This window comes from Aotus nancymaae, unplaced genomic scaffold (assembly GCF_030222135.1).
Source record: "Aotus nancymaae isolate 86718 unplaced genomic scaffold, 86718_ANA_hifiasm-v0.15.2.pri h1tg000007l, whole genome shotgun sequence".
NCBI lineage: Eukaryota > Metazoa > Chordata > Mammalia > Primates > Aotidae > Aotus > Aotus nancymaae.
Genome location: NW_026988418.1, coordinates 8,571,577 through 8,586,537, shown reverse-complemented (window position 1 = coordinate 8,586,537; position 14,961 = coordinate 8,571,577). Strand labels below are relative to the sequence as shown.

The 14,961-nt window shown below is 40.7% G+C and overlaps 1 protein-coding gene across 2 annotated transcripts in view; it reads left to right on the top strand.

The window, feature by feature from the left end:
• The window catches only part of ZSWIM5 (zinc finger SWIM-type containing 5), a 176,673-nt gene that overhangs the window by 131,470 nt on the left and 30,242 nt on the right, over positions 1 to 14,961 (top strand). For both annotated transcript variants that reach the window (XM_012434494.3, XM_012434495.2), the window contains exons 3-5: positions 2,264 to 2,412; positions 3,753 to 3,903; positions 11,144 to 11,323. In XM_012434494.3, the coding sequence (XP_012289917.2) occupies positions 2,264 to 2,412; positions 3,753 to 3,903; positions 11,144 to 11,323 (480 nt within the window). The remainder of the gene's footprint in view (positions 1 to 2,263; positions 2,413 to 3,752; positions 3,904 to 11,143; positions 11,324 to 14,961) is intronic.

Below are 14,961 nucleotides of genomic sequence, written 5' to 3'. Positions count from 1 at the left end.
GGATAAAGAAAATGTGTACATATACACCATGGAATACAATGCAGCTATTAAAAAAAAAAAGAACAAAATAATTTCCTTTGCAGCAACATGGATGCAGCTGGAGGCCATTATCCTAAGTAAATTAACTCAGAAACAGAAAGCCAAATACCACAGGTTCTCACTTACAAATGGGAGCTAAGCATTGGTTACACATGGTCATAAAGATGGGCACAATAGACCCTGGGAACCACTAGAGAGGAGAAAAAAGGAGGGGACAAGATCTGAAAAAGTACCTATTGGGTACTATGCTCAATATCTGGGTAATTAGATCATTTTTACCCCAAACCTCAACATCACACAATATACCCATGTAACAAACCTGTACATATATCCCTTGAATCTAAAATAAGAGTCGAAATTTTTTTAAAAAAAACTTGACCAGGTATGATGGGTTATGCCTGTAATCCCAATACTTTGGGAGGCTGAGATGGGAGGATCTCTTGAGCTCAGGAGTTCGAGACCAGCCTGGGCAACATAGCAAGACCCTGTCTCTACAAAAAATTAAAAAATAAATTAGTTGGACATAGTGGTACATGTCTTTAGTCCCAGCTACTTGGGTACCTAACATGGTAGGATCACTTGAGCACAGGAGGTTGAGGCTGCAGTGAGCCATGATCACACCACTGCACTCCAGCCACTCCCAAAGTGCTGGGACAGGCATGAACCACTGCACCCAACCAATGATGTATATTTCAAAATTACTAAAATAGATTTTTAATATTCTTAACATATCAAAAAAAAAAGATAAACTGTTGAGGTGATGGGTATGTTAATTGGCTTGATCAAATCTTTGTATAATGTATACATAGATCAGTCTGGGCATGGTGGTCCACACCTGTAATCCTAACACTATGGGAGGCCAAGGTGGGCAGATCACTTGAGGCCAGGAGTTTGAGACCAGCCTGGCCAATATGGCAAAACCCCATCTCTGCCAAAGATACAAAAATTAGCCAGGCATGGTGGCACATTCCTAAAATCCCAGCTACTTGGGAGGCTAAGGCACAAAAATCATTTGGACCTGGAAGCCGGAGGTTGCAGTGAGTTGAGTTGAGATCATGCCACTGCACTCCAGCCTGGACAACAGAGTGAGACTCTATCTCAAAAAAAAAAAAGGGTACAGAGATTAAAACATTACATCATACCTCATATATACATATAATTATTGTCAGTTAAAAATTTTTAAAAAACAACTTGTTACAGCACTCTGTCTATAAGAGAGTGAAAGAAAATGATTCAGTTTTCATTTCACAGACATTTCCAGAGTACTTGTCACATTATCAGCCCTATGCTATAGGTGATTCAGCTTTGGATTCAACTGTGAGCAAGGAATTAACAGACTGCTAGGAGAGAGGGGTGTGTAAATAACTATATGTTTTCAGTGGTTTTGTCAAGGTGAGCCCAATACGAAAATGTTTTGAGTATAAATTTATAAAATCATATCACCTGTATGCAACTCTACCTATGCTTTAGGGGACAGTTTTCTAGTTCTCTAGAACTTTAAAAAAATAGAAATTTTTTGGCCTGTAATCCCAGTACTTTGGGAGACTGAGGTGGGAGGATCGCTTGAGTCCAGGGCTTGAGACCAGCCTGGGCAACATGGCAAAACTCTGTCTCTACAAAAAATGTTTTAAAAATAGCTGGGCTGGTGGCACTCTCCTGTGGTGCCAGCTACTTGGGAGGCTGAAGTGGGAGGATTGATTGAGCCTGGGAGGTGGAGGCTGGAGTGAACCATGATTACGCTACTGCACTCCAGCAGCCTGGGCAACAGAATGAGACTCTGTATCAAACAAACAAAAATAAATTTTCATGTCCTAAGAATGTATTTTTTATTTTAAAATAATGTGTGCATATTAAGGCACATTTGAACTTCATAGAAAAGCAAAAAGAAGAAACAAAATGTCACTCTCCTAGATGAAAAAATGCACTATTTGCACGTTGTATATTTCTTCTAGCCTTTTTTCCCCTACAATGGTATTTGTAGGTCTTAGAAGAGGCTATAACTGAGACTTAAGTGAACATGGAACTAGCATTATTAGATCTTTTAATTTAGGCTTTTTGAAAAATTAATTTTATGTGTTTATTTTTTAGGACTATACAGTTGACAAAGCCCATATTAAAGCAGAATGACCCATCTCTATTTGAATATGCTCACAAAGTACCTGTCCAGCTGAATGTGTAGCATGTGAACTCAGAGGATTCATTTCACTGTTCCCATTCTTCATAGGTGCCCCTGACCCCACAGCTGGGGCCAGCATTGATGATGAGAACTGTTGGCATTTGGATGAAGAACAGGTGAAAGAACAAGTGAAGCTTTTTCTCTCCCAGGGGGGTTACTGTGGCTCTGGAAAGCAACTCAATTCAATGTTTGCCAAGGTAAGATATGAAAAGGTGTTTTTCTTTTGTTGTTGACAAAAGAAGCTTAAGATAGACTGGGCACACCACACTTCAGGCTTCATGCATTATACCTAGCTCACTCGACATAGCTGCACTGAATACTTGAAATCTAGTGGGAGAGGCTGACCAGACCTGAGCAGGTTGCATCCAGGAAGTCCTACCACCTCAGCCTAGTAGTCCTGTTCCTTTTACTTACTCTCTAAATGAGTTAGCATTGCTGGGGCATTTTAGCAAAGAAGCCACCTTCCCTCTGCTTTTAATCCAGTGCTGCCTGATGAAGCTTGAAGACTAGAGTTTCAACATTGGTCCTGAAGAGATTTAGTATTTTAAACTAGGGGCTCTCACAGCAGGCTGTTTTTCTTTTCTTTCTTTTTTTTTCTTTAATACTTTGAGTGAGATATAATTCATATACCGTACAATTCACCCATTTAAAGTGTTAAAGTTCAGTGGTTTTTAGTATATTCGTAGTTATACGCAGCCATCACCACAGTCAGCTTTAGAACATTTTCATCACCTCAAAAAGAAATCCCATACCCTTACCTATCCCTCCCTTGTCCTCCATGTCTCCCTCCCCAAGCCCTAAGAAACCACTAGTCTACTTTCTGTCTCTATATATTTCCCTATTCTTGACTTTCATATGAATGCAATCATTCATATAGTATGTAGTCTTTTATGGTTGACTTCCTTCACTCAGCGTAATGTTTTTAAGATTCATTGGTGTCATAGCATGAATCAGTACTTCATTCCTTTTTATGTCTGAATAATAAATGTGGATTTATTGTTCAAAATGTGGATACCCTACATTTTGTTTATCCATTCATCTATTAGTGAAAATTTGGGTTGTTTCTACCTTTTGGCTATTATGAATAGTACTGCTACAAACATTCTTGTATAAGGTTCTATGTGGACATATATTTTTCTTTCTTGGAGTGGAATTGATGGGTCATATGGTAACTCTATGCTTAATCATTTGAGGAACTGCCAGTCTGTTTTCCAAGGTGGCTGTATCATTTTACGTTCCCACCAATAGTATATGATATGTCAATTTCTTTACACCCTATCCAACACTTGTTGCTATCTGACTTTTTAATTCTAGCTATCCTAGTGGGTGTGAAGTGGTATCTTGTGATACCACTTGTGAACATCAGGCTTTCTTGATACATGCAGAGATCTTGCTTACAGAACAAGAGGCCTTTCTGGCTCTTTTGGATATAGTGTACTCAGATACTTCATCTTCACTTCCCCCTCCTCCTCTTCCTTCTCCTCCTACTTTTTTGTGATGCACAATCACCAATTCCTCGCCACTTCTTATGTGTCAGGTTCGAGAAATGCTGCGGATGAGAGATTCCAATGGAGCAAGGATGCTGACGCTAATAACTGAGCAGTTCATGGCTGACCCACGACTCACACTCTGGAGGCAGCAAGGAACAAACATGACAGACAAGTGCAGGCAGCTCTGGGATGAGCTAGGTAAGTTCTCATCTTTCAGCGAAGTGCTTTGTCTTACCATCTTGCCCTGTGGCAACAAGTGTTCATGAACCCTTGCCATCAATCATTGCATGGATCTTGCTATCTCCGCTACCAGTTCAGCTGGTAACACTGAACTCACTTTTGTTGGTTCCACAGCATTGTGCTTTGCTATTGTCATCAAGCTTTCTGTTCCAGATGTTACCACATGGAAACCTTTGCTGAGAGAAAACCTCTTTACTTCGCTTCTGTTGCATGGCACTAGCCTGACTCTCCAAATACTTATCAGCCTCACTGTTGTTGCTTTCCCAGAGTCTGCTCTTCTGTAGCACTTTCAGCCAGACCTTTAAAACATAGGGCAATTTCCAGTACTTGGACTTTGACCTTCTATTCTTCTTTCTCTATATTCCCTTGAGAACTTTTTTTTAAAAATATCTAGCTTCAGAGCTTACTTATATGGTCATTTCAGCTTTATCTTCTTTCTACTTATCTGAGTTCTAGACCCACATGAGTAGATGTCCATTGACCATTCCCACTGAGAAATCAAAAATGAACTCAGACTTTCTCCTACAAAAAAAATGTTCTTCTGACTGGCATTGGCACCACCATTCCTTACCCTACCAAACTTATTGCCAAGCACTCATTTTTCTTTCATTCCCCACATCCCATCACTAACTTTATTTGATTTCTCAACTTTTAAAATGCAATGTGGTGTCCATTCCCCCTTAAAACTTTTAGATTAGATTAGAACTGTGACCTTCTAATGGCCTCTCTGTTCTAGGTTCTCCCTCATCAAGGTAGTCGTCTTTGGTCATCATTTCTCTTTAGCATTCCCTTGCTCCAATACCAGTTTTGCCATGCTAATACTTCTCGCCCTGCTTTCAGAATCTTCCATACCCTGAACTCAGGTTCACATACTAGTAAGTTGTGGCTGTAACACTGGAAGCCCAGTCTGTCTGACTTTAAATCAAACATCCCTCTGTAACATCTCCCTCAGTTCTATCTTAAGCCCTTCTATTTTTTCAAAGTGCATATTCCTTAAGAATTTGTAGTTAGCCTTCTTCAGAGAGTCAGTTTCATCTGAGGCCTGAGTATCTTAATTTCTGTACCAGTCACAGGATTGTGCTGTGGACTTGGGTTTTGCTTCTGGGACAAAGGTAGTTGAAAGGAAGTAAGTAGAACTGGCTCCCAGCGCTTTTAAAGCTCTTGTTATATACTTGGGTTCATTATGAAAAGCTCTTGCTTCTGACCTTTTCATATCTTAACAAATTACTATATCAACCTTCAAAGAAACCTTCAGCATTCTGCTAAGACAATGATTCTGAAACCTTTTAGAATCACCTGGAGTGCTTGTTTAAACAGATCACTGGGCCCTATCCTGAGTTTCTGATACAGTAGGTTTGGAGTGGGACCTAAGAATTTGCATTTCTAACAAATTCCCAGGGGATGCTGATGCTGCTGATCCAGCAACCACACTTTGAGAACCACTGCACTTAGAGAAGGCTTATTAGGTTAGACACCAGAACACAGTGCATTCATGCTTCCCCTAACTATTTTAAGGGCTGCCTTAGTTATTCTTAGGGCTCCTTACTGATCACAAGGCCTATGCATCTATGGAGAACCTAGGCAGGGTTTGTAGGAACTACAAATGTAGAAAGAAATGGCTTACTACTTTCAGTTTCTGACCTAGAGAAAATGGGAGCAATCAGACATAAAGTTTCATCATCTCCCCACCTACAAATATACTAATGCTTTCTATGTCTATTCCCATATGGTTTGCCTTCTCCTCTGTTAAAATCCATAGAGTACCTCTGCTATCATGAAAGGCCAACCCTTACATGTTTGCTATGGGTTCTATTCTATCTCCTTTTCTCAAGAATGTTGCTCCTACAATTATTTCTTTGCTTGGGTATTATTAACTTTTTTCTCTCTACAAAATCATTCCCATCAGCATACAAATATGCTCTAATATCTTTTTTTTTTAAGACGGAATCTCACTCTGTCATCCAGGGTGGAGTACAGTGGCACAATCTTGGCTCACTGCAACCTCCGCCTCCTGTGTTCAAGCAATTCTTCTGCCTCAGCCCTCCGAGTAGCTAGGACTATAGGCATGTGCCACCATGCCTGGCTAATTTTTGTATTTTTAGTAGAGACAGGGTTTCACCATGTTAGCCAGGCTGGTCTCAAACTTCTGACCTCAGGTGATCCACCCACCTTGGCCTCCCAAAGTGCTGGGATTACAGGCATGAGCCACCGTACCTGGCCTGCTCACATTTTTAAAAATACTCCTTTGATGCTCCAACTTTCTCTACCAACTATTACCCCATTTCCCTTCTCCCCTTTGAAACAACATTTCTTTAAAAATAAATTATCTGTGGTCACTCTTTCCATTTGCTCTCCTCCATTCTTCCTTCAGCCCACTTCTGTTGGGTTTCCATTGCTCATTGCTGCTAGTCTCCTGAAGTAGCTCTTGTCAAAATCCCAAGTAACTTGCATATTACTAAATACAACAGTCACTTCTCTGTTCTCATCTTACTTCAAAACTCTTAGTAGTTTTCAGTAGAGTTGACCATGCTCTTTTATTTTTCCTTCCTTTTGTAGTGACAGGGTCTTGCTCTGTGTCCAGGCTGGTCTTGAACTCCTAGCCTCAAGCAATTCTACCTCCTCCTCCCAAAGTGCTGGAATTACAGGCACAAGCCACAAGCCCATAATCTTTTGATTTCCATAACTGCATACCCATTTGGTTTCTCTACTGTGGTCCTGGTGACTTTCACTCAGTCTCCTTTGTAGACTTCTCTGCCTTTCCTCAACACTTCTAAATATTGAATGCCTCCCAGCATCCACTTTCCTGTTTATATTCTTTACCTAAATGATTATATATTCACTAACATGGCTTTAAATACTATCCAGATGCAGGTAGATTACAAATGTATGTCTCTAGCCCTGATCTTTCCTCTGAGCTCCAGGCTGTGTCCAGCTGCCCATCACTTCTAAGAAACATCTCAAACTTAATAAGGCCATCACAGAACTCTTAATTTTCCTGCCAAAGCCTTATCTTCCCCTTGTTGTCACCATCTCAGTATACATCATCAAGATGTATTATCTTGTTACTGGATGGCCAAGCGCAGTGGCTCCCGCCGGTAATTCTAGCACTTTTGGAGGCCCAGGCAGGCGGATCACCTCAGGTCAGGAGTTTGAGACAAGCTTGGCCAACATGGTGAAACCCTGTCTCTACTGAAAATACAAAAAATTAATTGGACATGGTGGCAGGTGCCTGTAATCCCAACTACTCAGGAGACTTAGGCAGGAGAATCACTTGAACCTGCAACGCAGAGGTTGCAGTGAGCCAAGATCGCACCAGTGCACTCCAGCCTGGCGACAGAGCGAGACACCATTGTTGCTCAAGAAGAAAATTTAAGAGTTATCGTTGATTCCCTATTTTCTGTCTTTTACATCCAAATCAAGACCTGTTGACCCTCAGAGTTAGAGGGCTGAATGAGACAAAATGCTTAATACCTTAATGCCTAGCTGATGAAAGAAATCAATGATAGCTATTATTTTATTATATTTCATATATATTAATTATGTAAAGTTTTAATTTCCATAGTAGCTACATTTGCTTAGAGTTTTTGACATTTTTAAATTTCTTTTTTTTGAAACAGAGTCTCACTCTTGCCCAGTGTGGAGTGCAGTGGTTCGATCTCAGCCCACTGCAACTTCTGCCTCCTGGATTCACACATTTCTCCTGCCTCAGCCTCAGAGTAGCTGGGACTACAGGCATGTACCACCATGCCTGGCTTATTTTTCTAGTTTTGTAGAGACAGGATTTCGCCATGTTGGCCAGGCTGGTCTCAACCTCCTGACCTCAAGTGATCCACCTGCCTCGGCCTCCCAAAATGCTGGGACCACAGGCATGAGCCACCACACCTAGCCCTACTTTCTTTTTATTGATTTACTTTGAGACAGGATCTCACTCTGTCCACTAGACTGAAATACAGTGGTGTGATCATAACTCACTGCAACTCAAACTCCTGGGCTCAAAAAATACTTGCACTTCAGCCTCCCGAGTAACTAGGATTACAGGCACAGGCTACCACACTCGCCAATTCTAATTTTTGGTAAAGATAGGGCCTCACTATGTTGCACAGGCTGATCTCAAACTCCTGGCCTTGTGATCCTCCCGCCTCAGCCTCCCCAAGCACTGGTATTACAAGCATGAGACACTCTACACAGCCAACACTTTTTTTTTAAGTTGCAGGAAAATATGTTTCTGGGTACTGATAACAGTCCTGTGAATGCTGTTTTATACAGGCAGCTAGCAGGACTTTTGCTCTGTCTCTTTCTCAGAGATGTAATAATCTTTGAGTGTTTTTGAAACAAATGTATAAGGACGTAATTAATAAGACAGAAAACTCATGTTTAACTTATAGGTGAAAGTACTTGTGCTCACTTTCTAGGGATCCCCTTCTTTGTGTGTGTGTGTGTGCGTGTGTGTGTGTAAGAGAGAGAGAGAGAGAGAGAGAGAGAGATGGAGTCTCACTCTGTCGCCTAGGCTGGAGTGCAATAGCGCAATCTTGGCTCACTGCAACCTTGCCTCCCAAACTCAAGAAATTCTCTTGCCTCGGCCTCCTGAGTAACTGGAATTACAGGCACACACTACAACACCTGGCTAATTTTTTGTATTTTTAATAGAGACAGAGTTTCACTATGTTAGCCAGGCTAGTCTCAAACTCCCGACCTCAAGTAGTCCACCCACCTCAGTCTCCTAGAGTGCTGGGATTACAGGCATAAGCCACTGTGCCTGGCCAATATCCCCTTCTTAATATCAGAATGCCTAGGAAATAGGAACTCCTCCATGACTAGAATTAGCACCCTGTTTTTTTGTTTTTTGGGTTGTTTTTTTTTTTGCCTCTTAAGCCTTTCTAATCTCACCCAATCTGTTTTCCATTCCTATTATCCTATTGATTTTACCATTCCTAAGGTCACCAACGTTCTTCTCATTGCCAGATTTAGTAGCTTCTTTTTTGGTCCTCTTTTTTACCTGTGAAGATTAAATATGAAAATCTGTTTCTCCACTATAAATGAAAAGCCCTTCTTTTTTTTTCCCTCTTTTTCTTTTCTTTTTTTCCACTCAGAAAATGATTCAGTTCCAATGCAGAAAAGCCCTTCTTAAACTGTAAAATAAATGTTACTATAATCCCCTAAAGAGTCACTGTTGTAATTATTACATAGTATAGTTTATTTTTTCATGGTACATTTAAAAAATTGAATGGAAACAATAGAAATTAGGCCTTTCTTTTTTTTTTTGAAAAGGGTTCTCACTCAGTCACCGTGGCTGGAGTACAGTGGTGTGATCTCGGCTCACTGTAACTTCAACCTCCTAGGCTCAAACAATCCTCCCACCTCAAGCCTCCTGAGTAGGTGGGACCAGCTGGGTATGTACCACCATGCCCATCTAATTTTTTGTATTTTGGGGAGAGACAGGGTTTTAGCATGTTTCTCAGCCTGGTCTCAAACTCCTGAGCTCAAGCAATGTGCCCACCTTGGCCTCCCAAAGTGCTGGAATTACAAGTGTGAGCCACAGCACCGAAGCAGAAATTAATTTTCATCTTCAATTAATATCTGAAATTGAGGTTAAGATGGCTTTTAAAACATTCGTATTTGGCTTTGAGAGGCTTTGAAATAGTGTCCAAGTATATTTGTATCCATGGATGTAGCTACATCCTAAAGGATATTTATATTAAGACACACTGCAGCCAGGGTTATTGCTAGTTTGAGATTGAGAAATTATCTGGCTCAGCCACATAAACAATCTTGAAAAGAAGACACTGATTTGCTTTAAAAGGGGAATGATATGGACAAAGAAATAGCATCCATTATTGGTTATGTGGAATATGTGATACTATGCTACAGTAACAAAAAATCCTGGCCAGGTGTGGTGGGTCACGCCTATAATCCCAGCACTTTGGGAGGCTGAGGCAGGCAGATCATGAGATCAAGACCATCCTGGCTAACACAGTGAAACCCTGTTTCTACTAAAAATACAAAAAAATTAGCCGGACGTGGTAGCACGCACCAGTAGTCCCAGCTACTCGGGAGGCTGAGGCAGGAGAATCACTTGAACCCGGAAGGTGGAGGTTGCAGTGAGCTGAGATTGCACCACTGCACTCCAGCCTGGGCAACAGAGCAAGACTCCGTGTCAACAACAAAAAAAAATCCCAAGAAAGTAATGGTTTTAAGGCATTACAAGTTAGCAGCAGTTTCAAAATCCAAGTCCAAATAAATTATTTTTCTTGGATAAGCAAATACTAATATCCTACTATGTGCTAGGTAATATGCTAGACCCTTTACAAAGATTATCTCATTTAATTCTCACAATATCCCTACAAAGTAGGTATTTTTATGATCTCAGTTTTACAGTTGAGGGATCTGATGAAACTCAGGAAGTCCAGCTAACCAAAAAAATAAAACCTTTTCTGACTTCCTCACTTCCAACCCTGTCCTTGTATTAAATGCCCTTCCTCTATGCTGCTTTCATGCCCTGAACATATCTTTATCTTAATTCTTATCATATTCAAATGGAATTATGTTTATTTATCTGTCTCCCTCACTAGACAGTTCTCAAGGGTAGGAACAGTCTCTGTTTTAATCACCAGCACAGAGCCTTAACATAGAAGGCTTGTAATATATATTTATTGCACTGTAGATTTGAGCTCAGAGTTCAAGCCTAAATCTGTCTTTATATCACAGGCACACATTCAAATAACAAGATAGTCACTCTGCTTTAAGGAAACTTTGGTAAGGAAAAACAAACCAGTTCTGAAAATCTTAGCAAATTTTTTATATTAAGAAAAGTTAAATCATTCTGTAAAATAATTGTAACTATATTGTGGTAGCCACAGCTAGTTGGCTGATTATCATGTCCACTTATTTTAATATGTTATTCTTTCTAGCCAATGGCTACTGTAAACGTAATTGTGAAGCCTTTGTCTAATCTCAGTTACCAAAACCTTAAATAACTAGCTTTACACATGCTAGTTAATGTTTTCTTGTTGAAGTTATCTGTTACTGAGATTTAGTGAATTGTAATAAAAATGGCACAGTATTACTAAAAAAAAAAAAAAAAAAGAAAAGTTAATGCTTTGGAAACTTTCTCTATCAACTAAAAATGAAACTGAAACATTAAGGCTTACACATACATCAAAGGAGAGCTGTTAAGAATATGGGTTGCTTCATTTTCCAGGGGCTTTATGGGTGTGCATAATTTTAAATCCACACTGCAAACTGGAGGAGAAATCTTGCTGGCTGCAGCAGCTGCAGAAGTGGAGCGACCTGGATGTCTGTCCCCTAGAGGATGGAAACTATGGACATGAGCTGCCAAACATCACCAATGCACTTCCCCAGCATGCCATTCACAGCCCAGGTGAGCCAAGTGTCCTTTTAGGCTTTTTGTACCTGGAACTCAAAAGGTGGGAGGGTAAACCATAGAACATTGGTAGCTGGATAGCCTTTTGGCTGTCAGAATTACCATTCTAAATAAGAAAAGCCTATGTTTGTATTCATCTTGAAATGCCAAACCTTAAATAAGGATAAGCTTTTGTCTTTGACACTGAGTTGCTATCCTTTTCCACATCTAGACTGTCCTTACAGTGCCCAGCATAAAGTCCTGGTCTACTCTTCAGGTTCTTCATGTCTAATGTATTAAATATCTTGGCTTCAGTTGGGGTTGGTTTTAGCTCAGACTTGACTTAGGGGAGGAACAAAAGACCTATAAAAAGCAGTTTAAAAAGATGTCCTGACCATAGCTTTTCTTAGTTCTATTTTCCTCAAATTCTTATACAGCAAATAGCTGGGTAGGATCATCCTCCCATATTATTGGTAGGATTCCTACCCCATTTTAAAACAAGTCCAGTACAGTGATACTGTGCTCACTGGCCTACAGACATTGCTTGACATCAGCCTTCACATCAGTTTTACTTCAGCTAATTCAGTCTATTTGATGTTGGCAATTGATTATTCTTTAGCCCATTGAGAGCCTTTATTGGTAGGAGATTTTATCAGATACTGATTATAAAATTGGTTCCTTTTATTTTATTTTATTTTACTTGGAGACAGGGTCTCACTCTATTTCCCAGGCTGGAGTACAGTGGCGCAATCTTGGCTCACCGCAATCCACGCTTCCGGGGTTCAAACGATTCTCAGGCCTCAGCCGCCTGAGTAGTGGGGATTGCAGGTGTGAGAGCCACCATTCCCGGGTAATTTTTGTATTTTTAGTAGAGATGGGGTTTCACCATGTTGGCCAGGCTGGTCTCAAACTCCTGACCTTGATATGCCCGCCTCAGCCTCCCAAAGTGCTGGAATTACAGGTATGAGCCACTGCACCCAGCGGTTCCTTTTATTTTAAATGATAACTCTATTGGTATTTTCAGTCTCAAGGAGGAAATCACGAAAATTATTGTTTTTGCTTGGTCTTCTTCTGTACTGTAATTCGTTGCCAGTATATTTAAGACAACTAAGGTAATGAAAAATTAAAAGGCACAATTTTGCCACTTCTTTAGCCTCTTTTGGCACTCATCTAGCTTCCACAACACAAGAAGCCATCTCTTTGGTATTGGCTTTGAATAGCATAGAGAGGGTCATAGGACTACAAACACGTGCCTTGTTTTGTTGCCCAGGCTGGAGTGCAGTGGTGCAATATTGGCTGACTACAACCTCCACCTCCCGGGTTCAACCGATTCTCCTGCCTCAGCCTCCTGAGTAGCTGGGACTACAGGTGCGGGCCACTATGCCCAGCTAATTTTTATATTTTTAGTAGGTACAAATTTTACCATATTGGCCAGGCTGGTCTCAAACTCCTCAAGTGATCTGCCCATCTTGGCCTCCCAAAGTGCTAGGATTACAGGCGTGAGCCACTGTGCCCAGTCTGGTCTGGCAGTTTCTTCCTTGTCATAATATATTGGTTCTTTGTTGTTGTTAGTTCTACTTTAGAGATGTTGCCTCTTCTAAAGCCTTCTCAGGTTGTGATTGATACCTCTCTCACATCCCTTGACCTTTGGGGCTGGAGAAACAGCTGATTCCTGCCTATTTTTCATAATCATTTCTACATAATTCTCCTTCCTACCTTCCTAAAATACTTCCAGGTTTAAGTTTATGCCATCATGTCTGCTACCCTTCTGCGTTTTGGCGTCTGTAGACCTCTGGGTCAATCCCTCTCATTCCTTGAAGATTTTTAGCTATTGGCTTACTAATACTACTGTCACTATTCCTATCATAATTCTTTTTTGTTTCATCTGTTTTTTTGAGACTGGGTCTCACTCTGTCACCCAGGCTAGAGTGAAGTGGTGTGATCTTGTCTCACTGCAACCTCTGTCTCCCAGGCTTAAGTGATCCTCCCATCTCAGCCTCCTGAATAGCTGAGACTACAGGCATGAGCCACCACTCACAGCTAAATTGTGTGTGTGTGTGTGTGTGTGTGTGTGTTTGTGTGTGTGTGTGTGTTGTAAAGACAGGGTTTCGTCATGTTGCCCAGGCTAGTTGCAAACTCCTGAGCTCAAGCATTCATCCTGCCTTGGCCTCCCAAAGTGCTGGGATTATAGGAATGAACCACCACACTGATTCTTGTCATAATTGTTGATGACTTCAGTAGCCACATAGATGACCCTTCCAATACCCTGGCCTCTCAGTTCTTTGATTTCCTCTTTTCCGGTAGTCTCATCCTCCATCATAACTTAGCCATTCAACCCCAAAATCATACCCTAAACCTTGACATTACAAAAACTACACCCTCTTCATAATCTCAATTTCAAGCATCACCAGTTACCACAATCAATCTTGCTAGCTTATTTTCTTTAGTATCCCAATTTCAGTAATCCTTTGACTCTCTAGGAATTTTTGTCTTACTGTGTAAGACAAAATGTATTTTCACTCTTTTGATAGCCTCATTTTCCTCCTCATCCATGTTAGATTTCTTGGTACCTCATTACAATCACTCCTTTGCATACACACTCAACTCCCTCTTTGCCTTTGATACACTGATGGAAGAACTCTAAACTTAGTTCATTCCAACTCTAATTAGTTGATACACTTGCACAGCTGAATATGGCTGGAGAGAAACAACCATAGCCAGGCACAGTGGTTCCTGCCTGTAATCCCAGTACTTTGGGAGACCAAGGTTGGGGGACCACTTGAACTCAAAAAATCGAGGCCTGGGCAACATGATGAAACGCTGTCTCTACAAAAAAATACAAAAATTAGCCAGGTGTGATGGCACATGCCTGTAGTCCCAGCTACTTGGGGGACTAAGATGAGAGGATTGCTTGAGCCCAGGAGGTCAAGGCTTCAGTGAGCTATGGTCATGGCACTGCACTCCAGCTGGGCAATGAAATGAGACCCTGTCACAAAAAAGAAAGAAAGAAAGAAATAATCATAATAACTGGTCTTATTTTAAGTGTATGACCACTCATTTCAAGTGGGTCCTCAGTATTTTCTGGACATCTACTACATTTCCCTAGTCTGTGCCATCTTTCACTCATGTAAATTACTATTTCACACCATCTTTTTTCCAAAATTTTCTGTACTTTCTCTCCTTCCTCAGTTTCAGCTGAGTCTTGCTTCCTGTTTACTAAAAATATAGAACCAATCAGAAGAAAATTTCCAAAACTCCATCACCACATCTGTGGTAATGGGTCTAAAGAAATACTGTCCTAGTAAGTCAAAGAATTACTATCTTTGCCCCTCTACTCTGCCTCTTCCCCTGTTGCAGTCTATGCTTCTAAATCCAAACCCTCCAGTTATTCTCAAGATCCTATTACATCACTTTTATCTAGGACATCACTCCAGGAATTAACAAGAAATTATTTCCTCTCTCTCTTTCATCAACAATTTTTCCCTCTCCATGAATTATTCCCGAGTATACAAACATATTGTTATATTTCCCATACCAAAACAAAACAAAAAACACTCTTGTGACTCCACTTGCCTCTCTGGGTAGCAGAAATGGGTGGCAGAATTAGGAAAAAACATTAAAAAGAATAGTACAGATTTGCCGTCTTCATTTCTTCT